Below are 25777 nucleotides of genomic sequence, written 5' to 3'. Positions count from 1 at the left end.
GAATACATATCCAGCAAAGCCTGCAGTAGAGGATCTAATGGCTCATGAAGGGCAACATAAAACAACAGGGAGTATGTGATATAGGCCGGCCCTGAACCCGTTGAGAGCTTTGTAAACAAGTAGAAGGACTTTAAAACCCATTGTGGACAACACAGGGAGCCAGCGTAGGCTGGCTAAAACCTGTACTGGATGATGTGATGTGTTCTCTCTCTTTTCTGCTTTGTTTGTTAGCGGCCTGGCTAGCAGCAGCATCACAGTAAACAGAGGATAGGGAGGAGGAAAGGAGATTAGGAGGTTAGGACACAGAGATGGAGTCACAGAGAGAATGCAATGCAGCTACTGGTTAGATCATGTTGGAACGTGAAGTTTGAGCTTTTTGACAGGGTGATTTTTTGCTCTATTAGGTGACAATGTGACTTCATGTTGATGGTGTCAACATTGTAAGGCAAAGCTTTCATATCGTAACTGTCGGGCAGTAACCTCGCATCTCCAATTTTCAAAATGTGTACTTTTTTCGTGACGTAAAGCCCTGCTTCATCATGCAAGACTGTCGCACAAAAAAACAGTGAAAATAGTAGTTCTACAAGGGGATCATGGCTATGTTCCCTCGACCATATACCGGTATTCCCTCAGCCTCACTGAGGTTAGGGTCAGGGTTTGGGTTAGGTTTAGGCACAAGCACACAACGCCTCGCATCAAGGCGTTGTGTGCTTGTAGATCTGCTATTTTCACTAGATTTAAATTGTTTTTAAAATGATAAATACAACACAAACGGTTTTGGACATACAAGGTTTCCACCCGACAACGACGATATGGATCCTGTATGAAGGCGATTGTTGTTCTCTATCATCATCATCATCCTGTTTTGTAAAGGGTGTCATGTTTCCATGCTGTATAAGTGTGTATGCACATAGGAACGCATTACCAACCTACCACACATCACGCCATCATAGGATAAGTGCAGCACGCACGCACACACACACAAACAACACACACACACACACACACACACACACACACACACACACACACACACACACACACACACACACACACGCTCTCTCTCTAAGTGCATAAATTGAGACAGCCTTGCGTTCATATAATGATCACAGTTACAGTACAAAACACATGTGCACAGCACAGGTACACACACAGACACACAGTAAGCACATTCTTCAATCCCGTAATCTTGTCTACAACTGCATTCACGTACATATCAGACAAGGACATAAGCACGTTCTTCAATACACAGTCTTCAACAAACAAACATGCACACAGAAACGTCCAGACTGGCGTTGTGTCTCTGCCAAATATGCACACACACACACACACACACACACACACACTCATACACAGAGTTGACGGCGTCGTGGCGCTTGCAAGCAGTGTCTGTGTGTGAATAATTTAGATGAGAGCGATGCTTCCAGACCATTCACCCAGAGCCATCAGTTGCATACAGGATCACTACTGCTGGCTGCTGCAGTGCCTGTGTGACTGTGTGTGTGCGTGCGCGTGTGTGTGTATTAGGGAACGGGTACGAAAGAGACAGAACATTGTGTATGTATTGTGTCTAATGTGTGTGTCTGTAGTCTCTGTACGTATGTGTGTGGCTAAATGGCATGTGAGAGAGAGAGCGTTTAAGGTGCACGAGTACAGTATGTACGTATTCTGCATGTGAGACATAAATACAGAGAGGCAAAGAGTGTTTCAGGTGTGCGTGCCGTACAGTATGTCTCCGCTTGTGGGACAGAAATACATGACCATGTGCTGGAATCTCACGATTGCACGTACGCATATCCAGTAAGTATGGGCGTATGTGAGAGAGAGACAGACAGACAGCGACAGACAGGACATACTGTATGCCCGCACATTCATTTGTGTGTGTGTGTGTGTGTGTGTGTGTGTGTGTGTGTGTGTGTGTGTGTGTGTGTGTGTGTGTGTGTGTGTGTGTGTGTGTGTGTGTGTGTGTGTGTGTGTGTGTGTCGCACGCACACTAGCGCGAGACTGAGTCCGAGAAACATAATAGTCGGATAGATTGACAATGTGTGTATGCGTGTGTAATGCAGGACGGAAATGAAAGGTGAGGTTGTTCGTCATGTTTATGCATGCTGAATGCAGAGACGAGAGAGAGAGAGAGAGAGAGAGAGAGAGAGAGAGAGAGAGAGAGAGAGAGGACAAGATGGGATGACACCGATCGAGGACACGTCCTCTCCTCCTCCCCGGCCAAGTCCCCCTGTCCTGTCAGCACATCGCTATCGCCCTCCATCTCTCCATCTTTCCCTCCCTCCATCTCTCCCTTTCTCTCAATAATTCTGGACATTTTGCCCCCCTGTACATCTCTCTTTCACCCGCTCACACTGCTCTATCCATCTCTACCTCCCCTTTTCCGTCGTTTTCAAGTTCATGCACCCTTCCGCCTCCCTCCCTCCCGCCGTCCGTCCGTCTGTCCGTCTGCCTCCATCCTTGATGATCCTTCTCTCCTTTTCACTCACGACCACTCTCTCTCTCTCTCTCCCTCACTCACTCACTCACTCACCCACCCTTCTGTCATTCTTGCTCCCTCTATCCCTGTCTAACAGCATTACATTTAGAGCACAAGCAAGAACACAATAATCTCTCTCTCTCTCTTTTTCTCTCTCTCATGCACAAACACTCCTCTCTCTTCATCCCTCTCTTTCCATCGAGCAGAAGGGAGCCACCATTTGCAATCACCCCTAGCACGCACATGTGCACACACACACACACACACACACACACACACACACACACACACACACACACACACACACACACACACACACACACACACACACACACACACACACACACACACACACACACACACACACACACACACACACACACACACACACACACACACACACTCTCACTCGTGCAGCGTTGCGCACAGACATATACTTTAGGTCCCTGTTTAATAAATGAACTAGCTTGAAGGGCATTTCTACAAGCAAAGCCAACCCAGCCAATGGTGGACTATCTATCTACACCACATGTTAAAAGTGCAACCATTATATCGTTACAGTATGTCTCCCTTTTGGATATTCCTTTCCCTGTAGTACCGCTTGTAAACAAGCCTTGTCTGTGACTTTATCTGTCAGACCACCCCAGAGAGAGAGAGTGAGTGAGGGTGAGAGAGAGATGAGAGAAAGGAGGGTAGGAATAGAACGAGAGAAAGAAGGAATGGAGCGAGTGAAAGAGGGAGAGAGAGAGAGAGAAGTAAGTAGAGAAAGGGAGGGGAGAGAGTGAGAGAAAGATGGAGGTAGATAGGGAGGTATAGGGGAAAAGAGAGAGAGAGAGAGAGAGATGGGGTAGATGGATGGAGAGAGAGAGATGGGCTGTTCATAGATGGAGTATAGTACAGTATGTGTGTAATGTGTCTCAGTGAAGACGTGTAAAGTGGTGGCTGTTGTGTTGTGTGGATGACGTACATTACAGTATAAATAGTGAATACACTCAGTAGTACCCTACCCTGTTTGTCCTGAGCAGACCAATGCACCACAAACCCACAGAGCATCGAAGTACTGAGTGACCTTGCTTTACCTTTCTGCCCAGTCTGTGTTCTCTCTCTCACTCTGTCTCTCTCTCTCTCATCTACTTCCACTCTTTCTCCTCCACTGACGAGCAAGTCTTCCGTTTGTCCCCCAAACGTGGTGGCATGGCGTTGAGGTGCTTTCACAAAGAAACGTTCACAACAACTCATATTCAGAACAGAAAATAAGGTCAACTGTACGAAATACGCGGAAACACACGAATGTCAAGTGCAAGAACCGCATGAAGTGCATGAATTGCATGAACCTTGCCTCATCCTTCTTCCATACGACCACTCCTCTGCCTCTCCCTGGACTCACTCGTCTAAAGAGTACTCCTGTGGTACCAACGGCCAGATAACCATTAAGGCATCTGCCAGCCTGCCACACTCCTTCCATCTACCTTCTTGATTTCAACCCATAAGACCGGGAAAGCATCTGTCTTTTTTAGATTTTAGCTATACATAAATAATAGCCCATTGGTTGGCTATTCAAAAATAGCAGATATACAAGCTCTAAATCATGAACAATTGTGCAAATCTTTGAATGTATGTTTTTTAAAAGCAACCATTTTTTAACTAAAATCTCTGCTTCTGGTGGTCACTGGAACAAAATATTTTCAGATGGGGGCCAAATATATTATATAATTTTGGGGCTCCTTGAGATGAAAAGGTTTGAGAACCGTTTATACAGAAACGTAATGGGTACTGCTAAAATGTTGTTTGTGAGACGCAGGTGTTATTGTTGTTGTTGCTGTAAGTTCCACCGCTAGTGGTTTGCCAGGAGGCTGGGTCACAAAATGAGCATCTAGCCTTGTCAGCTCTGATACTTGTTTGGATGCACACATGGGGAGCGAATAGGATGGGAGAAGGGTAGAAAGGGGAGGGGGAGAGCGAGCGAGCGAGCGATGAGAAGAGCGTGTGCCAAAAGAGAAGGCAGGTATAAGCGCCAGACTGCACCTCTCCGGGGAGCCCTGCATGGTGCCCAAAAAAATAAAAAGCTTCCCCCCCTCTTACTCGTCGCTTTTTTTTTTCTTCTTCTCTGCAACAGATCAATGTTGCAATGATCAAAACCACCAACACGGGAGGATCTGGATGTCTGTGGGTCTGCGTTCGCTTCCAGGACCTCAGAGGAGGAAGCAGACGTCTTAACAGGAGGTTCTTTATCTCCGCCAGGCATGTGGAGATATTGAAAGTAACTGCCGCTGTTTTGTGTGTGTGTGCGTGCGCGCGCGTGTCTGTGTTTTGTCTGTCTACTGCTAATCTCATGAAAAACTAAGCCAGTCAGCGTCATATTTCTTGTGCATGCAGCCAGCAGGCCAAGGAATTCAATAGTTTCACATTGTACAATAATAACTGTCATTTTTTGGATTCAATATCGGCCATTTATTTCAAGATGGCCAGGGAATAAAGCAAAAACAACCTCGCCTCTCTTGCTTTAACCCCTAACCTTCTAGCGTGGGCTGATCCTTTTAGTTCCATTTAGATCCATTTAGTCATTTCTAGGAATGGAGCTCGTTAATTTTTTATTGATAATGAGCACCTTTACTGATCCTACTTATTGAGCCAGGTTTTATCGAGCTCACTATTGAGCGTTTTCTAATATTTCGTGGAAAAAACGTGAGATGACAAATTCTGAACAGAACTGTTATTTTTTAATTGGGCTGTTGTGACTGAGCTTGTGGCTGACCACCATCTATGAAGATGACTATTGACAAAATGTAAAACATATTATCAATAAATATCACTAAAACAACCATTCATTATTGTGCAATATGTGTTAAATTGCTTTATATTATGAAGAGTACTGTAATAATCTTTTGATCGCCTCTTTTCTTGATTGTTTAAACATGAGGTCATGGGCCGCTATGCTTGATAACAGGCTTGATAAGCCCAAAGCTTATTGATACCGGGTACTCAATACATTTGTTATCAAGTTTGTAACAGCCTCCACTGGCTCACGCTTGCGGCCCGCATGGAATACAAAACACTGATGCTGACCTTCAAGGCAGCCAAAGGTATGGCTCCTCCATACCTCCAAAACCTGATCAACCCCTACACCCCCACTCGTTCACTTAGATCAGCCAACACAGGGATGCTGACCGAACCCTCGCTAAAAACTCCAGGGCAAAAATCCACTCGTCCGAGACAGTTTGCCCTCTTGGCTCCGAAGTTGTGGAATAAACTCCCTGTCGCACAGAACAACGGACTCACTCACTACCTTTCGCCGTGGACTGAAGACTCACCTTTTCAGACTCCACCTAAACCCTTAGCACTACAGTAAAATCAATGACCATACATGAAGCTAGTCAGCATTTGTTTTTTTTTGTTTTTTAGGTTTCTTTAGAACTTTGATTATATTGTGTTTTCTCTAGATAGATATCCATTTACATTGTTATATTGCTGTTAATGTACTGACCTATTATCTTGTTTATTATTGTGATGTTCTATCTGCTTAGTGTAAGTCGCTTTGGATTAAAAGCGTCTGCTAAATGCCTAAACTGTAAACTGTAAACTGTAACAGGCCCTTGTCATTTCTGATTATGTCCTTCCTTGTCACTCCTAATGTGAATCGTGTCATCTTCAATTCTGACGCACCTCCTGAAATCTTGTCAGTGCCACCGTTTCCAATCCGCACAGCATGGCTGGTCTCACTACCGTCCTACAGACTGTACATGTTCCATCTCACTCGCACCCTTCTGTCACAATCAACTCCTGACACTTTCCTCCATCCGTTCTGTCAAAATACTCCTTCTCAACACGCCGTCTTCCCTTATTAGAACATTTCTTTCTCCATCCTTTATCACCTTAATTCAGTCTAGTAAATTGATACATAGCCTCGGAAACCTAGGCTTCTTTTGGCGATCGGAAGAAAAAGAAGCCTGGGCGATCGCGTTATGATCACTGTTGTAGGAACTTGTGTAGAATTTCCCTAACCAATCAGAGTGCAGAGAGCGCCGCACCGAATGTGTTGACGTCATGACGCAGCAGCGTTCTCTGCGCTGAGCAGAGGAGCAGAGGGGGGTGGGGGGAGGAGAACACATGCTATTGGCCAGAGACTCGCGGAGAGATTCGCCGCGCCCGCCCATCTGCATACAGAAACTGTCCGCGTTAGCTCAGAGTGATCGATACAGGTCCTTTTCTCCCTCCTTGGTGTCCAACATCTTGTACTCCTTTTCCTTAGCCCTTATCACGTCTCTCTTCGCGTTACCCCTTATCTCCTTGTACTCCTGCCTACTTCTTCCTCTCTCTGGCTGTCCCAAATTCTTCTTTGCCAACCTCTTCCTCTGTAGCCTTCCTGTACTCTCTCATTCCACCACCAGGTCTCCTTGTCTTCCTTGCTATTAATGCTAAGCACTTTCTCTGAAGTCTTTTAGTTGTCCAGTCACCTCGTGCCTTTCTTATTTTCTCCCTTCCAGCCACTTCACACTTCTCTTCAAGCTGTTGATACTATCTGATACTAAGATAGCGCCGCCCATGGCTGCTGTGGTGACTACGTGTTGCGTTCTGTCGGTTGTTTGGTGTTTGTCGGTTTTTTGTTTTTATGTTATATGTGAAAAAATGATTTGAATGCAAAAATGTAGTATGCCAAAGCAAATTCCTATGTGTATTACACAATGGTTAATAAAGAAATCTGAAATCTGAATCTGAATCTGAATACTATTCAGTTAGGATTATACCTGCCCCATTTCTCTGCTCGTCCACCCCATGGTAGAACAGTTTAAAACCCCATACAAAATTCCTGGCCTTGCCCATTATGATGAATAATCTCTTTTTTTAAGGGAGGCCTGTGCTACTACAATCTATGGCTGAAAAGTCAATAGCGAATCGAAGATTAATCGTATCGTGACACCTCTAGTATTCATGGACTGTTCAACTAGTCCCTTTAATGAAATCACCTGATTTCAAACCATATTTAAATTAATGGAACCCAGTGGCTTCCTTAAAAAAAATAACAATATGCTTTGGAAAATTGTCAGCAGTACACCGTGAATCACATATGGCAGAGCACCAGTATGGCCCTTTTAATGAATGAATAGGATTGCTCAACTTCATGTTTGCTAAACATCACACCTTAATTGTCAACATTAGACACACGTTCATGGACAAGAGACACCAGAGCACCAGGACTCTAATCTGCACAGTCATCATCAGCAACCTGGAGCTACTCCATCGATAATTAATTGGGGACTGACCTTGGGGACTCATAAAGAAATGTTTAACCTTTTACCACCAGATGAGCGTTTTTCTGGTCTCTGCAGTGCTAACAGTAATGGACCTGTGAGTCCAGTGGCCGCCAGCATAAAGCACAACCCCCTAGACAAGATTGATTGCATATGTTCCCAGTGATGGTGCATTGGAGTGAAAATACATGGGGGAGCCTACCAACTATGTTTAAAAAAAGAAAGACAATCCATATATGCGGCCAATGTTATGCATATTTTATCATTTGCTGAGCAATAAATAGTACGTCTTTAAGAAACAATGAATTCAAACTTAACATGCAACTTAGAAAACACAATTGCAAATATGACTGTGATGAGGTGAATACTTAAATGACAACTTTTGGGGTTCATATTTTAGATTGTAATTAGAGAAAAGAAAAGATGAGTGTTAAAACGTTTTCATTGACCGCTTTCTATCGTTTTAGCGATTTTAATTACATTGATTTCAATGGTTGGGGGCATGCGTGCAAGTGGCTATCCCATTCCCAAGATGCACCACAATCTTTCATGGGCAGATATGACTGGGGGCTAGTAATGTTACTGTAAATAGTAATTAAGAAATTGACGGCTATTTAGGCACTTTTTTACACATGCCCCCATGCACTGAAATCAAAGTAATTCAAATTGCTAAAACAATAGAAAGAAGTAAATGAAAACATTAACACTCATCTTTATTTTTCTCTAATGACAATCTAAAATGAACCCTTGTTGTAAAAAAACAAAGTGGTCCTTTAAAGTGAGTCAAACAGTACAGTATTTCCTCTTTTTCCGCCGTCTTGAGTAGGCTTATTAGATCAGCCTTTCTACAAGCACAGGTTATGAATCAGATCTGCCCAATTAATTGCCCAAAATAATTGCAATCCAGATATTGACTAATGCAATTTCCAAATCTCCGGAGGCTACAATTTATTTACATCAGAGTGAAAGGTGTTCCAGATGGCCTCCTTAACAAGTTTTCAAGTGGCGTGCAGAAAACGTAGCAACATAATCAAGTTATACAGGCAGGGAAACGGAAACAAAATCTGTTCACATTCAAACTGACCTGAAGCCAAACATTAGCTTTCTTCTTATTCATTTTTATTAGATAAAAGAGGATCCTTCCACATATATCATATATTTTTATTAACTGCGTGCAGCTGTTCAGTGGATAGGCCTATCTTTCTGGTGGGTCCAAGGACAAGAATATGAATCCATTAGTCCCAGCCAACGGTCTGACTAACTTTCTCATATGTTGCTGTGTGAGGGGCTAAGCAGGCTAAAGGCATCCACCATACTGTGTATTATGAGTGAATCTGATGAAGCAGCATTGTGAAATCCCCTCTTTTCTCCATTTTCATTGTGATTAGGAATGAAAGAAAGAAAGAGATGGACAATTAATCGGTCATCATACATTTTTTATAACACAATTTTGTAACCCATTTTTTCACCCTGGGCGCTACACTCCCTCTGCCAACCTGGGGAGAGCAACGGACTGCCCTCATGCTTCCTTCTATGCATGAGGAGTCCATGTCGCTTCTTTTCACCTGACAGGGGGGAGTTTCCCCGGTTGGACGTAACGCGTGGAAGGAACACGTTATTCGAACCAGTTCCTTTCCCCTCCATCAGGTGCCCCAGCTGGCAAGGGGGAGTCAGTATAGAGACCAGAATTATTGCATGTGAGGGTACCTTCCCTAGGAGACAAGGGGAGAACAAGCAAACTCCACACACAGGGTTCACACACATTTTTACCAATTCATTTCCAAAACTTTTCCAGAATATTTAACCCAATTTCCAAGACTACATAACAATAATTCAGCTCAATAACGAGTCCTATGCGCAATGCCCAAAGACAGGTAGTGTATGCTAGTGGTTCTCAACCTTTTCAGGCCGTGACCCCCGAAATAATCATATTTGAACTGGGAACCCCGGCACCCTGACGAGCACTAAGCGTTGAGGAATTGTGTACAACACGGTTTTATTGTGAAAATAGCCGATCTACATGCTCACAACGCCTCGCAACTCCCTCTAATATTTGACAATTTGGCCAATGTTTAATTTGTCATTTCAGAGGTATACATTTTTTTCCAGGACCTTTCAGGACCCTTGATCAATTTCAAAACTTTTCCAGTACTGGAAAAATATTTTTCTAATTTCAAAATATTTCCAGGAATGTCATGACCGTGGGAACACTGCACACAGAAATGCCCTTTTGCCAACCCCACCTACGGTATGGGTACTGATGACGTGGAGGAGAGAACACGCCCCCAGCGTCCCCGGCGGGACTGTGCCCCCTATTAATCGGTCATCATATCGGTATTGGCCGATGTTGGCCTTAAAATGCAATATCAGTATCAAACCGATATCAAAATATTAATGTAATATTTTATTTTATAATAATTATGGTTGAATGTGGAGCTGAAAAAGCCTTTTGTGATGATGAAGCTAAGGCTGCAGAATCTATCAGTGTTTTCTGGGGAAGCTCAGAGGGCAACATGTTAGAACATTTTTAAATAAAAATTGGGATATTGGCCAACATTTGAATAATGGTGCGTCCCTAGTTTTGGAATAAAGAGACATTGCTTTCTCAAATTGTTTATATGTCTTTTTCAGAATAGAAACAAATATTATTATTTTTAATACAGAATGGGATCATATCGACATCAGCATTTATTAATTGGATATCGATATTGGCCAGAAATGTCATATTGTCCACCACTAGAATGAAGTACAAATGAATAATTGTTGCTATTACCTATTATGGCTTCAGACATACGGTGTTCAGCTCAAAATAATTTCTCTTCTCTTTTCTAGCTACTTTTCCTGCCACTAAAAGTATAACAAAGTAAAGTATATAACAATTTTCTAATTAAAGTAGAAGCTTCCCGGGGCAGAAGATGTAAAATAACCCTGACGTTAGACTGTCTGCTACAGTCAAGATGTCGTTTCTCTCTGTCTCCGTTTCCCAGCGATTCAGCTGGTGAGGTGTGATTAGAGTTGCTATAATTAGCAATCCTAGTGTGTGTGGGTGGTGAATGAAGTGAAGAAGAGATGACATTAAGGAGAGAGAGAGGGATGTGCTGGATATACTGTACGGATGCATGCAGCGCAATCGTAAAACAGAACGAATACAAAACTAAAAGACGTGTCACTTGCACCACATCTCATTTCAATAGAGCACTTTAACCCCATTTAGGCCTAGAATTATTGAATGCTTTAACCAGTGAAAAATAGCAGATATACAAGCTCGCAGCGAGGCACCGAGTGCCGCGCTGCGAGCTTGTAGATCTGCTATTTTTGAAAAAGTTGTGAAAATGTGTACAAATCTTTGAATATTATGTATTTTCAAAGCGAACGTTTGTAACTCAAATTTTGCTTCTGGTTGGTCCCTGGAACTAGATATTTTGAGATGCGGGTTCGTGGCCAAATAAATATCAGTTTGGGGGTCCTTCACATGAAAATGTTTGAGAACCACTGACATAGTAGTCTCTCAAGAACAGACTAACTGAGCTCCATTTAAGTGAATAGGACCTTTTCTTTGATGATGGCTATAGCCAGATTGCTGACATAGAAACATAGGTTTTTTTCAAAAAAATCGTAGAAGGATTCAAAAAACACTTACATGTATAGAATCGGGTAAAAATTCTAATTTACACAATTTTTCAAAAATAGCAGATCTACAAGCTCGAGCTTGTATATCTGCTATTTTTCAATAGTTAAAGCATAAAATAATGATACACAATTGGAAATTGCAAGTGTGGTTGCCGTGACTATACGTGATGCTAGTCACAATTGCAAATTAATTCTGTCTTACCATTTGAATTTACCCATTCAAGTCAATGGGGAAAATTAAGTCACTAATTTTTGATGGCCATACATGGAGATCTCTGTGTCGGTGTTGTGGTGGAATTCAGATCAATCAATAATCATCAGAAAAGGAGGAGACAAGACAATTATATTAGGTGGTGGTGTGGTCAAGTTTATATAACATGATATCATGGACAGAAGTACGATTAACACTCTGGGCAGTGGTAAAGTAGTTCTGCCAAGAGGAATGGCCAAACACTAGAGTTATACTGGGTGGCTTCAAGGCCTCAGGGACGAGGCGTACCATAACAAGATAGGCTTTACCAAAACAACAGTTACTGAGGCCTACTGAAGGCCTCTCTACTCCTAACTATCAAGTATTAATATCATCATGAAGACCTAGATATTAATATAATCAATGAACACATGATAACGTCACACATAATCAATCATGATAATCTCTAATCTACGACAGTGTCCCAATGAAGCCGGTCGATTTGACATACAGTATGGACCGAGTGCGTGCCACCAAAACTGTGGGAGGAGTAGCGCGGCAAAAGAAGTTTATCTAGAAAGATGGAAAGATGGATGGATGGAAATAAAATCCCTGCAGGGGCAACCGCACTAATAAAGTCGGACAAGTACTATAGTCTGGTGGTTGCTCTGCAGGCCATGGGCAACCACCGTTATGATCAACTGATAATCCACAGAAGCCGGAACATACCGGTACTATGGATGATAAGTAAGGATTATTTTAGTAAAATGTTTTATTTTGATAATGGATTAAATCAACAAATTAACTGCTGCAGCTGTATCGGCTATGGAAGACGATTCCATTCCTGAATAATGTCGAGGTCTTAGTCAAACAATTTGCCAATTAATTTAGGTATTTCTTCTGTATTGGGTTAGTTGGGCTATTTCCTGGCCAATTATAAGCACCTCTCTATCTACTAAGATTTAAAAAGGTGCTTTTCATCATTGTGTTTAGGCAAACCCCAAATTTGGCAGATTAACAGTCCCACAATCTATTGAGCCTAAATAATCCTTTAACATGTTAGGATGAACCAAGGATCAGATACATCATCCTTTATTAGAGAAGAAGATTATGTCACTAATCTTTTCACACCGTGACAATAAGATTAAGTCGCTTTTACGGCAGCCAATAAAGCGATGTTGTCAATCCCAGAGCCTCGGGTTCCAAGAGTACATGACCAGTGGTGTAAAGTAACAAAGTGCGTTTACTCAAGAACTGTACTTAGTGGTAAGTACAGTTTTGAGGTATTTGTACTTGGGCATTTCCAATTTCCAATACTTTTACTTCAACTCCATTACATCTCACATCCAAATACTGTACTTTTGCAGGTATAAATTATAATATTATATTTTTTATTATGAGATGATGTTTTTATATATAGGCTATTTATATTATGTTCTACTAAATGATGAACTGCAAGTCCGAGGAGCACTGTCAAATGAATTTCACTTTTTTTTACTGAAAAGTATTCTTTAAGGTGTGACAATAAAGTATTTCAGATTTCTGATTCTGATTTTATAAAACATACATAAACACTTAAACACCCTATTTGATACCTAGGCTATTTGAAAATAGCCGATCTACAAGCTCACAAGACAACGCGTCACATTACATTTACTTTTGGTACTTTAAGTACATTTTGACGCCAACACTTTCATACTTTTATTCAATTACATTTTGAATTCCAGACATTTACTTGTAACAGACTAATTCTATATTGCAGTATTGATAAAAGTAAAAATGTTGAGTACTTTTTCCACCGCTGTATACATGACCACCATACCATAAACAGTGGAGGATGCTGACTCCTTTGAGTTCTATCCAATTCCCTTATCACTCCCACTCCCCTTTTACAATCAGCTGAGCCATTTATTCCATCAGTGCACCCATTAACAGCATGCATGTGTAGTACGACGTGCATTCCTGCAAGCATGCATATGGAATGTTGTGTGTGTGTGTGTGTGTGTGTGTGTGTGTGTGTGTGTGTGTGTGTGTGTGTGTGTGTGTGTGTGTGTGTGTGTGTGTGTGTTTGTGCATGTGTGCACTGTAGTCGCTGTTGTCAGGTGGAAAACCTTCCATGTCCAAAACCGTTCGTTTTGTAATTATAAAAGGCGTTGTGTGCTTGTAGATCTGCTATTTTCACTAGTTCTGTACGACAGTCTTGATGAGGCATGGCTTTAATTTATGAAAAAAGGGTTTCTGCCCGACGATATGAGAGTGAGTGCATGTGAGGAAGAGGAATGTAAAAGAGAGAAAGATGGAGAGCTGAGGGAGAGAGATCGGTGGATGATGTTACATTCTCCAGGAAAGGCAGAGCTTTAGAGAAAAGAACAGACCAAAGGGGAAGTAGAGAGAGAGAGAGAGAGAGAGAGAGAGAGAGAGAGAGAGAGAGAGTAATGGAGGCAGAGAACGAGAACAGACGCAGACGGAAATGCATTGCATTATATTCGCCCTGTCTGCACTGCAGAGAGCAGACACTGACTGAACTCAACTCAGTGTGAAAGGCTAAAGACAGCAGGAGATTGAAAGAGAGAGAGAGAGGGAGGGAGGAGGGAGGGAGGGAAGCACAGTAGACACAACAGTGAGACAATGAACTACTTTAACCTGTTAAGACCTGAGGCCAGTTCTAAAAAGGTCTTCTAAATCCTAACAGTTTTCTGAAAAACTTATGTTGCTATATCAGAGGTCATCAAACCTTTACTTTTCATGTCAAGGACCCTGAAAATTATATCTACCGGTATTTGGCCGCCGACCCCACCTCTCAAAATAATTTGTCAGAGGGACCCCTGATAGAAGCAAAGATTTGAGTTAAAAATGTTCTCTTAAAAATATATATTTAAAACAGATCTATTTTTTAAAAATACACTCATATATACAGTATAAAATCTAAAATGAGAGCGATGCTTTCCTGGTTGTAATGGGGTAGATATTGAGCTTCAAAATGTCACCGGTCTCCAGTTCGCCAGACAAAATGCTGTTAAATGTGTCTGTTAGACTCTGTCAATTCCACTTGCCACTTTGGCAACTGGCCAGCCCATTGTGTCTTTTCTTTTAAGTGACTTTAAGGGTTAGTTATTAGCAGTGGTGGACAAAGTATACACTCAAGTAAACACTCAAGCATTCAAGAGGTACAAATTATGAAGTACAGTTATCAGATCTACAAGCTCACAAAGCCACGCACTAACGTGGTGCGAGCTTGTAGATCTGTTATTTTCACTGTATTTTAAACAGGGCTTAATAAGTGGTTAATTCATAATATATATATATATATAAATATATAAATATAAGTTTTGGTCCCAAGGGTCCCTTCATAGAAGCGTAGTTTCTATGTGAAAGTCATCAATAAATACTCAAAAATGTACTAGAGTACAGTACTGAAGTACATGTACTTAGTTACAGTCCATCACTGCTCAAATGTGTGTCATCTGCACAGAATCCAATAATAATGATGATGTCTGACCTAGCATGACTTCTGAATATGGCAGAATCATGATGGGAATCACATCACATCATCCCTCCAACAGCCTCATCGACCTGCTGTTACATCAATCCCCACAAGAGAGAGATGGAGCAGTTCAGCCCAAAAAATTACTTATTTTCAATCAATTACACACCCAATCAAGCCTTGGAGATGTCTTTGTCACATTCCTAAGCCAATATTTTGATGACCGGCGGAAAGATGCTAATGTCTCCGCAAGTCTCCTACCGGAGACTCTGCCGGTCAGCAAAATGTTGTCTCAGGAATGCAACAAATACAAAACAATCTCCATGAATTCAAGGTTTCCTGGGGTGTGTCATTGATAAGAAAATAAGTAATTTTGGGGGTTAACTACTCCTTTAAGAAGATCACAGCCAGAGCCGAACACCGTTTCCCTTGTCCACTTGCCATATTGGCTTATAAACTTTACTTTACCCAACTTTATTCGTTTATTTATGGGAAAGTGCACGTTAATGAGTGAATCAATTGAACATGATGCAGAATCACAACACAAACATGACAAAAAACTGAAAATACAATATACAACTGCCTACAAATAAATTAAAAAATATAACACAACACGTAATTTAAGCCTAACTAACACAAAATGGAAAAATCCCCAAAATTCACCAGCCACTGTTAACTCTAACCCCATCCAACATGTCTTTCACAATAGATTATTATTACCTTTAAATAAATATGTCCATTATCTTACAAACTTTGTTCACAAAGTACTAGCCAAATAGGAGAAAATACAAAACACCTAATGATGAAAACATAACACTGTAGGACGGTACACACTAAAGTGTGGTATACTGTATATCTCTCTGCAAGTCATTTCTCACCCTGCTGTTACAATATCAGCAACTTCCTCAGCAGTAAAGACACCTTGTTAGTCACACATGATTGCACAGGCGTAGTGATTGCACAGTTTATATACTGTACATACAGTGTGTGTGTGTGTGTGTGTGTGTGTGTGTGTGTGTGTGTGTGTGTGTGTGTGTGTGTGTGTGTGTAGTATATACTGTATATCTCAGAGTCATACCGGTAATGTATAGCTGAGGAGGTTGAATATATTGCAACAAGGATAGTGAATATTGCTGGAGAAGTGAGAGATAAACATACTGTGAGTCTGTGACCACTCCTCCAATATTTCTTTATAGAAGACTAAACGGGGTAGGCTGAAGGAATGATATGGTAAAATAACAGACAGTGTGCAGCCTCAGAGTCTGTCTGCATACTGCTAGAGTCGCTCCCACCATGTTTATTCAATAAACGTGGTGGGAGTGAGTCTTAACAGTGTGCAGACTCTCTTATTATGTCATTATGCTGACTCTCCGTTCGCCCTGCACCTGATCATCACCAGAGTGGATGTGATGTGCATGCTCTAGTTTTTTTCTTCTAATGTATACAGTGTTCCCACTATCTTGTGCTCCATTTCTCAGTTTGCTCCATTTCTCTAGAAATTAGGCTGCTAGGTGAACACATGGTGGATTAGCCACAGATAAATAGGCCTGCCTGCTGAGGAGAGGTGATTCCAGTAACTAGTTCAGTGTAAATGAGGCTGCATGTCAGGTAATGGGTAGCTCTACACACCCAGGGGAGTAGGTGGGATCATCCTAAGTGTTTTATTGGAGTCGAAACTGGTAGGTGGGTAGAGGTCTATTACAGGGGTCTTCAACAGGGGGTCTGGGACCCCTAGGGGGTGTCCAGAGTTACTACAGGAGGGCCCATCAAATCTTAGTGTGATAGGATTTTTTTAGTGGTCTAATCAGTAACCACTCCTATACGTGGCTTATCATTTTTTGAGCGGTGCAAACCGCTCCTATAAGTGGCTGTGCATGTGTCTGTAGCCTTTTTCCTCAGCGTTTTGCCACAGCAAAATGTGTGTACGTAGCATCATGTTTGTCTAGTGATGTCATATGTCGTTGTGTGTGTAGCATAGCCTGTACATCCTAGACTCAAATCCTAGTCTGAAGACGTTATGCAAGCACGACCACCGCTCACTTCACATTGGCTGTGATTTTTCCAAGGGTTTTCCCATTGGATGACGTAAGTCTGTGGGGTTATAACTGAAATTACGTCACAGGATACCAGTAAGACTCCCTAATCCCTAATCGTTGGTCGCTTATCTCCACAAATAGGCCAAAAGTTTGTTTTACCAATTATCAAGACATACGGGCAGTTGACAGTTTGCCATGGTTACTCATTGAAGTTGAATCTCCATATATGGAGATAACCTACGCATCACACTAAGTCTGACCTCACCAGCCCATATTTGGGCATGAGCAACTTATGTCTCCATATATGGAGATATGATGACATCACACAGTCCTCAGCCGATGATGTGGCGTGATGTCATACAATACACAAACGAGCCCTACAGTATGAAGGGGCAATTCTTGCCAGGAAAGAAGCATTTCTTCGATTCAGACCTTATCGCCAGGGTTGGCTTATAGCAGCTGTCGGTAGGACCATATATGGATTCTGTTAGTGTGGATCTCCTAACAGGGCATCATCTGGGATACAATCCCTTTTATGCCCATATATGGAGATCCCTAACAGAATCCCTTTCATGCCCATATATGGAGATCCCTAACAGAATCCCTTTTATGCCCATATATGGAGATCCCTAACAGCATCCCTTTTATGCCCATATATGGAGATCACTAACAGCTAACAGAATCCCTTTTATGCCCATATATGGAGATCCCTAACAGAATCCCTTTTATGCCCATATATGGAGATCCCTAACAGAATCACTTTTATGCCCATACCCTTTTATGCCCATATATGGAGATCCCTAACAGAATCCCTTTTATGCCCATATATGGAGATCCCTAACAGAATCCCTTTTATGCCCAGTTGGTTGCTAGGGTAAAAAAACATGGTTGCTATGGTAAACAGTTGGTTGCTAGGGTAAACAGTTGGTTGCTAGGGTAAAACCATGGTTGCTAAGGTGGTTGCTAACGTACACTAACAGACCAGCAACAACAGACTGTTGCCACAGCAACGTACACAAAGGTTTGTGTACACATGTGGTGTGATGTCATACTGAAGATATATGACATCACACCGTACACAAACAAAGGTGTGACGTGTGACGGACGGACGGCCGGTGGAGGTTTTGGTAGTAAACTGCTCCCTAACGGTCGCAATAAACTGCTCCCTAACGGTCGCAATCAATGTGAATTGAGCACCACTCACTTAACACAGGTGTGGTTTTTACATTAACCACTTGAACCCTAGCATCCATATTCTGAGAACTTTGGCCAAAAATAGCAGATCTACAAGCCTCTGCAAAGAGGTTTGGTGTAGAGGGGGGAAAAGAGCAGACCGAGTACAGAGCCAAAGGTCAAGTTCCAACATACACTGATGATAGTGCTGTCAAACAAGTACAAGAAGCTATCTATGAAATATGTGGAGAATTGCAGCACAATTCTATTCAACATGTAGTGGGCGTCCTTCGTCCCTGCTTCATCTCACTCTCAGCTAAGGGTTCCTTGGCTTGAAAAACGCAGAAGATCCCTGGTCCGGGTCTATTATTGAGAACTACCTAAGTAAGATCGTACATACAAATATATCCCAAACCACACTGCCTCTTTTACTCAGTCGTTATTTTGTATGAACTATTTTCTTACTGTGTCCTTTTACCGTTCTTGACCAATACAAGTTCCCTGAAGGGGAAAGAAACCTTGAACTATTTCTGCTTACTCGCAGATTTTTACTTAGTTTATTTATAGCTTTGCCCTAGATGTTGTGTCTGTATTAAAGCCAGTACGTATAAACAATTCATAACAACATAGATGAGCATTACCCCCACCCTTCTTCCCTGTCTGCCTAAGATTTAGGCTAAATCAAAGCAAAACATTAAAAAAGGCCAATATCCTGTCCTGTGTCCTCTCCAATGTTTCAAGTACCAAATGTCCAAATAGTAGGTCTACTACTGTACATCTTTTACACTGGCTATAGCCCGTTCTGGCATGCAGCATGCTGCATCACCCATGCATTTAAAGATGACACTACACGACACAACACACACGCAAGAAGTGTGTGCTGTGAGGAAGACACGACTGGTGATAACTGTAAAGGTGTATACTGCAGTGGTTCTCAAACAGTGGTCTGGGGACCACCAGTGGTCCTCGAGGAGGTTCCAGGTGGTCCCCAGCTAAATGATGGAGAGCTGCTAACCAAATGGACCCTTATAGGACTTAAACTCTTGAGAGCGTAAAATGAAACCAAATGGACCCTGACTGGTCCATTTGGTTTCATTTTACGCTCTCAAGAGTTACATTATTGTAAAACATCTGCATTATTTAATTCAGTGTTTCTCAAAGTGGCTTCCAGGGACTCCGGGGGTTCCTGGGGGTCTAAATTGACCCATACAAGTCTGTAACTCTGACAGTGTACAAATAATGGAACCAAATGAACCCTACACTGTCAGAGTTAAGGGGAGACCTTGAAATTGAAATGTTTGAGATACACCAGAGTTAAGGGGAGACCTTGAAATTGAAATGTTTGAGATACACTGATTAGTGATTTCATTTAGGCCTACAAGAAGTCTACACAATTAGAGCATGTAGAAGAACTGTTATTTTCTTCTTAGGACAAAAACAAATTATAAGTGATGGAATGAAGAAGACACTCAAGAGAAAGATAGTGGTCCTTCCTCCCCATTAGCCTACCATCTCTGTTTACAACTGAGAGAGAGAGAGAGAGAGAGAGAGAGAGAGAGAGAGAGAGAGATTTATGTTCCCCCCTTACCTGCTCTCTCCCTGCACCTTCCTCCAAAATGGGCTCTTCTGCGGCCGCCGTCTCCTCTTCCGTCTGCATTTTCCCCTTCTCTTTATGTGTCTCTCTCTCTCTCTCTCTCTCACCACCTTCCTAGTCCCGTCCTCTCCTTCAGAACCGGGCCCGGGCTGCAGCAGCAGCAGCAGCAGCAGCTCCAGCCCCGGTAACGGGCAGGAGGAGGGTCGAGGACCTCCCCGGCGGAGCAGGAGGACGCTCGGTCACCCCATCCGCCGCAAGTCGGTATCCAGTTTCACGATGATGATGATGGTGATGGCGGGGCCTGCGGCAAATAAGCATTCTCGTCTATAAAACGTCCGTTTTTTTTCCCCGTGACCGTCCCCCGTCCCCTCTCTGTCTTCTTCACGGTCCGTCAGCTTTCCCCAGAATGATGTCAAGCTGTCCTATTACACACAACGTCTCCCCTTCATCCTTCAGCTCCCTCTCTCTCGCTCTCCTCTCCCTGCGACAAAACGAACGCCAAACAAACACAACACCACGCAGCACGGCAGCAAGACCAAGAGTCTGGTTCACTCTCCGCTGCTCCGTGTTCTGCTGCCTGCCTGCTGCTACCCCTGATGCTCAAAACGAGGCGGTGAACGTCTGCGCGCGTGCGTGTGAGCGTGAGAGATTGGATTGGGGGGCACGGACGGGCACGCACGCCGAGACAGGCGGATGATGAAACACGCTGGAGAGAGACTGCAGGAGGAAATGTGGGAGGAAAAAAATAATTAAAACGCAAAAATACAGAGGTCGTTTACTTTATTATGGTTATTAATAACCGGTCTTAATGGGTTTTTGCTCGCCGGTGACGTGATAATGGATTTGGTTAATGATTTCGAGATTTATTTAAAACAAGCGAAACAACTTTATTTCTTTATTATTATACGTCTTTCTGTCAGCTGTTCCGCTTACCTGCCTATCGCAGTCTCCGGAGGTGATGTCATACATGACCACCTGCAAAGGATTCCCGTGATAACCCCCCCCGCACGCACGCACGCACGCACGCGCACACGCGCGCGTTTTATTTGCAAATAATCGTAACTTCAGCCTAATATTGTAACCTAAAATAAAATAAAATAAAACTGAGTCATGGTGTAATATTAGGCTTATATGCAGCCGCTCATTTAGCTGCTGTCATGCATTCTTCCCAGCAAAAGAATCCAGAGGAAAAGAGCAGTGATTTTACTCAAATTAGCATTAGTGTTAATTAAAATAAAAATAAAATAAAAAATCAATTCACTAAATTATAGCAGATATCATGGTATGCTATGATGATCCAGCCGGCCCAGTCCAGAATTTTCACTAATCGGTGACAAGGCAAATTCTAGTTTGGTATTTTGAAAAGGTCTATATACCTTGATAATATTTCAACATGATAGCCATTCCCAAGTGGTAGCTTAGTCGCAGTTACAGTATTATCAGCCTTCAATGACACCAACCGGGTCCACAGAATGAAAAAGAAAATGAAACAAACATGTCACAGACAGGAACTTCTTTTTACTGGCACTTTCCCACTGGTGTCTTCCACTTGAAGTAGTTGAGGGCTTGTCACCCTGGCATCTCTTCCATGTGGCCTCCTTCATGGAACATGGGAGATCATGGCGGTCAAAACACTACATGCATTCTACTATCATCTTTGGTCTTTGTTGGCAGGGGAAAACATTCAGTGGTACAGCATTTGGTTGCTGATCAACATAAGTCATCACCAGTCCTCTTCTGGTTGGACAGCTTTTCGAGTATGGTCATGACCTTGCTCTCTCCGCTGAACAATGTCCACAAGGCCTCAAGTGACCTTGTGACAGCACTGCAGTCTGTTACATAGAAATGTCAAGGTGGACACTTAGCCATTGTCGCTCAACTTTGCATCGATTTCTTTTCAGCTGGCCAAGCACGATTGAATTGTGCTATATAGTTTTTCATAAATTCTTTTTTTATTTGTAGAGGACTAATACAAACCAAGTATTCTTATTTGCACAGGTGCAATAGGAGAGGAAACAACTCCCGCACACTGTCTTCAAATGCAATTAAAAAAGATTTAATGGATATAACGTGTCGGTCTGTTAGAATGGAGTAGGCTATCTCAGTTTGATATTAAAATCATCAAATGGGGATAAAGGGATTCTACCGGCGCACCTCAGCCTAATATGGTCTCAAGTGCGTCCGTCACAGGAGCAGGGACAACAGAGGAGATTGACACTGGAGCAGCTTTTGAATGACTTGAAAAAATAACAAGTCATTATTTTTTGTACTAGTAGCACCTAAATACAAGGCTGTCCAAGCTGCTCCAGTGTCAATCTCCTCTGCATCAGCTGAGGATATTAGATACCGTAAGATGAAAAATGCTCCTTAGTTACACTTTAAACAAAACCGTTTGAATAAACGTTTCACCAGCTTATTTCGGACCCTGGTATAGCCCTACATGTTTATATACTTTTATTGCATACTTGTATATGTCATAGCCTTTGTGTGTGTGCGTAATTATAAGTGTGAATCAAAATCTTAATTGTTACATATACCGGTTACAGTAAACTGCACAAAATCCTACTACGGAATTCTCCTTCTGCCCACATAGCGGCAAAGTCCTGCTAAATGCTCCAATGGCCAAAACAAACAAACACTAAATTAAAATGTGTTTCATGACACTGTGTACAATTACAAACTCTGAAACCTGAATCAAGAATCAACTTTATTGTCACATCACTGTTTTACAGGTGTAAAGACATGGGTGAAATATTATATTCCCCATAATTTTGTTTTTATTAATAAAGGGAGAAGAAATAAAAGGAGGGAGGAGAGGGAGAGCAGGGAAAAAATAAAAACTCAAACATTAAAGACGCATGGCAAAGAGAATCTCCAAAGAATGTTTTTTCTTTTTTTCTTTTTTTTTTACTTCAACATTATCTTCTCAGGAAAGGCAGTCTCTTGACGGGTTCTCTCTGGGATTGTGGAAGCGTTTGTCTGAGGCAGCTCTTCAGTGAAGGCTTTCTCCAGCACATTTAGGATAGACCTGCGGAAAACATCCTTGAAATCCTGACCCATGAACACGTACAGCAGTGGGTTCAGGCAGCTGTTAAGAAGTGCCAGACCGATGGTTATGGGGATCCCGATGGTTTTCACTTGATTCAATGTTTCAGTGAACTCTGTCGGCCGAACATTCACATAATAAATCAGATGTATGATGTGATAGGGGACCCAACACAGGACAAATGCAGTGATAACAGTTGGTATGATTTTGAAGGAGCGACCAGAGTGGCTGGCCAGCGAGTGATTATTCCTGAGCCGGTAGATGATGACAGAATAGCAGGAGACGATGACAGTGAAAGGGACCACGAATCCCATGAGGAAGTGGAAGTGAGTGATGATCAGGTCCCCAAATCGAATGCCCCCCAATTGCCTCACTTCAGCTGTAATGTAGTCATCAGTGAGTGCAAAGTTGTTGTAGCAACAGATGATGTCCTTATCATAGTCAGGCTGTGTGTCCCTAAAGATGACGTAAGGGGAGCTGAGAGCCAAGGCCAGCACCCAGACACCCAGACACCCAGACTCACCCAAGATGCCTTTCTGACACTGCGTTGGTTCTGGGCCCACACTGGACACACCACACATACACATCTGTCAACACTGATGACCACCAGGATGTAGATGCTGGCATACATGTGCATGAAGAAAACCATACCTTCCATTTTGCACATGAATTTGCCAAAAGGCCAGTGGTTGTCCAGAGCTGTTTTTGTGATTCTCAGGGGCAGGAACGCTGTAATGAGGAAGTCGGCCACAGAGAGGTTGAGGTACCAAATAGTTTTGACGGTTTTCTTCATTTTGAAGCCCATCACCCAGATGACAACACCGTTCCCCAACACACCAAGCACAAAGACCAGGCTGTAAACGACCAGGGACACGATCATGGATTTGTTGACTTCAGGCTGTTCGTCATTGTAGTCATCATATTCATACTCCTCATAGTTTCCACCAGACAGATACATCTCTTCGTTGTGTTAAACAGCAGTTGAGGTCATAATCTCATAACACCTAAGATGAAAAAACAAAGGTTAATGTTTTGTTTTAACATGCATATTTTATTATTATACTGAAAATATTTGGTGCCAGGGACCTCCTTACAAGATTTGTTTTGTTAAAATGTGTCAGCAATTTTATCTCAATTAAAACACATTTTGCACACACAAGTGATTTTTTTTTTTTTTAATCAAATGTCATAGCCATGGAATATGAAAAATATGACTGATACATCTTGTCTTGATCACCTGACAGACACATTGTGTATCAATCTTTGTCAGTTTTGGACAAAATCACCTGCTAAGGTTTCTAACAGGAGAGATTTTCTAAAGATCAATGAATATCCTGCAGACCTGCACACATGATCACCTGTTAAGAGACGCTCACAGCTCCCTCTGTTAGTTTAGTTCATTTATTTCGGTCAAACATATATATTTCTTAAATAAAACAGAAAATACAGTGCAATTTAGTCAACAAGATGACTATTAGGCCGAAAAGGTATGGGCTAAAGCCAGAGCTTATATTGCCTACCTTATTACAATTTAATAATACATTATCAAAATAGCATAGAGAAAAATCTGGATCTGGATGGATGTTACTGGATATAAAATAATAAAATATTATACCTATCATAGATAGGCCTACCGTTACTAAATACAGCCGATGCAAGTTCTCAACATCTTGTGATATATTTATTCATGTTAAAATAAGTGTTAAATGGCTCTATATATTCTAGATAGCAATAGAAATAAAATGAAAGATACCTGTTTTGAAGTGACGAAGAGACCTCAGTCAGAGAAATGTCTTCAAACTGTGATCAGTGAACAATGAGGAGCCCAGAGCTCCTTATGGCTGTATATGCAACACGCACGCACACACACACACGCACGCTAACTGAAACTATTTTAGTATACAAGGCTCCAAAAATCAACCTTCCTTCCTGAAATATGAAAAGAACTGTCCATCACAAGCTGCCATGGTTATGACGACCCATGGACTTCCCCACAACTCACTTAGAGAACTGTTCTTACGAATTCAGATAAAATTGACCACTTCTGTAACTTAGTCACTTCTCTTTTACCGGTATTTTATCTTTTTGTAACCAGTTTCCTCCCATAAGGTGAAAAAAGTAGTAAAATATGAGAATAGTTTCATAAGTCACAATACTGGTTTAATTAAGGTCCGGCTTAACCTTCCTTTTCGGGCTCACCTTATGCTTCCTTCTATGTATCTTGTTTCTGCATAGTGGACTCACGCACACTTAGTGTGAGATATGATCTCCTGGTCCAAAGATTTCAACATAAAGTTGATGATAAAATTGACCACTTCTTTAACTTGGTCACTTCTCTTTTATTTTATCTTTTTGTAACCAGTTTCCTTCATTTTCCCCCCCACATGCGCATGTAATATAATAAGGGGTTGTGGTTGTGGAAATGACAATCCTTTTTTCGGGGGTTAAGTGGCTTAGTAGTTAATGCAGCTAGACACAGTCCGGCCCTGCACCGCCTACTGTGTGGGGGCCCAGTCCGGCCCTGCACCGCCTACTGTGTGGGGGCCCAGTCCGGCCCTGCAACGCCTACTGTGTGGTGCCCCAGTCTGGCCAAGCACCGCCAGTCCAGCCTTTTACCGCCTACTGTGTGGGGGCCCAGTCCGGCCCTGCACCGCCTACTGTGTGGGGGCCCAGTCCGGCCCTGCACCGCCTACTGTGTGGGGGCCCAGTCCGGCCCTGCAACGCCTACTGTGTGGGGGCCCTAGTCCGGCCCTGCACTGCCTACTGTGTGGGGGCCCATGCACTGCTTACTCTGTGGGGGCCCAGTCCGGCCCTGCAACGCCTACTGTGTGGGGGCCCATTCCGGCCCTGCAACGCCTACTATGTGGGGGCCCAGCCCTGCAATGCCTACTAT

General features: G+C 42.4%; 2 protein-coding genes across 2 annotated transcripts in view; both read right to left on the bottom strand.

The window, feature by feature from the left end:
* Positions 1 to 19901, bottom strand: part of LOC308298494 (transmembrane protein 151B-like) — a gene marked incomplete at both ends in the record, with an annotated part of 39571 nt that extends 19670 nt beyond the window's left edge. Inside the window, one exon of the mRNA XM_080742109.1 lies at positions 19833 to 19901. Within this exon, the coding sequence (XP_080598235.1) occupies positions 19833 to 19901 (69 nt within the window). The remainder of the gene's footprint in view (positions 1 to 19832) is intronic.
* A 2844-nt stretch (positions 19902 to 22745) lies between these two features.
* LOC308297866 (chemerin-like receptor 1) lies at positions 22746 to 23842 on the bottom strand (the record flags this gene model as incomplete). The annotated part of the gene is made up of 2 exons (XM_080741432.1): positions 22746 to 23437; positions 23536 to 23842. 2 exons carry the CDS (start codon positions 23840 to 23842, stop codon positions 22746 to 22748), a joined length of 999 nt encoding a protein of 332 aa, XP_080597558.1.
* Positions 23843 to 25777: the final 1935 nt, after the last annotated feature.

This window comes from Nannobrachium achirus, assembly GCF_963921795.1.
Source record: "Nannobrachium achirus genome assembly, chromosome: 14".
In the NCBI taxonomy this organism is placed as follows: domain Eukaryota; kingdom Metazoa; phylum Chordata; class Actinopteri; order Myctophiformes; family Myctophidae; genus Nannobrachium; species Nannobrachium achirus.
The sequence above is the reverse complement of the archived record's forward strand: the minus strand, read 5'-3'. Positions and strand labels throughout refer to the sequence as shown.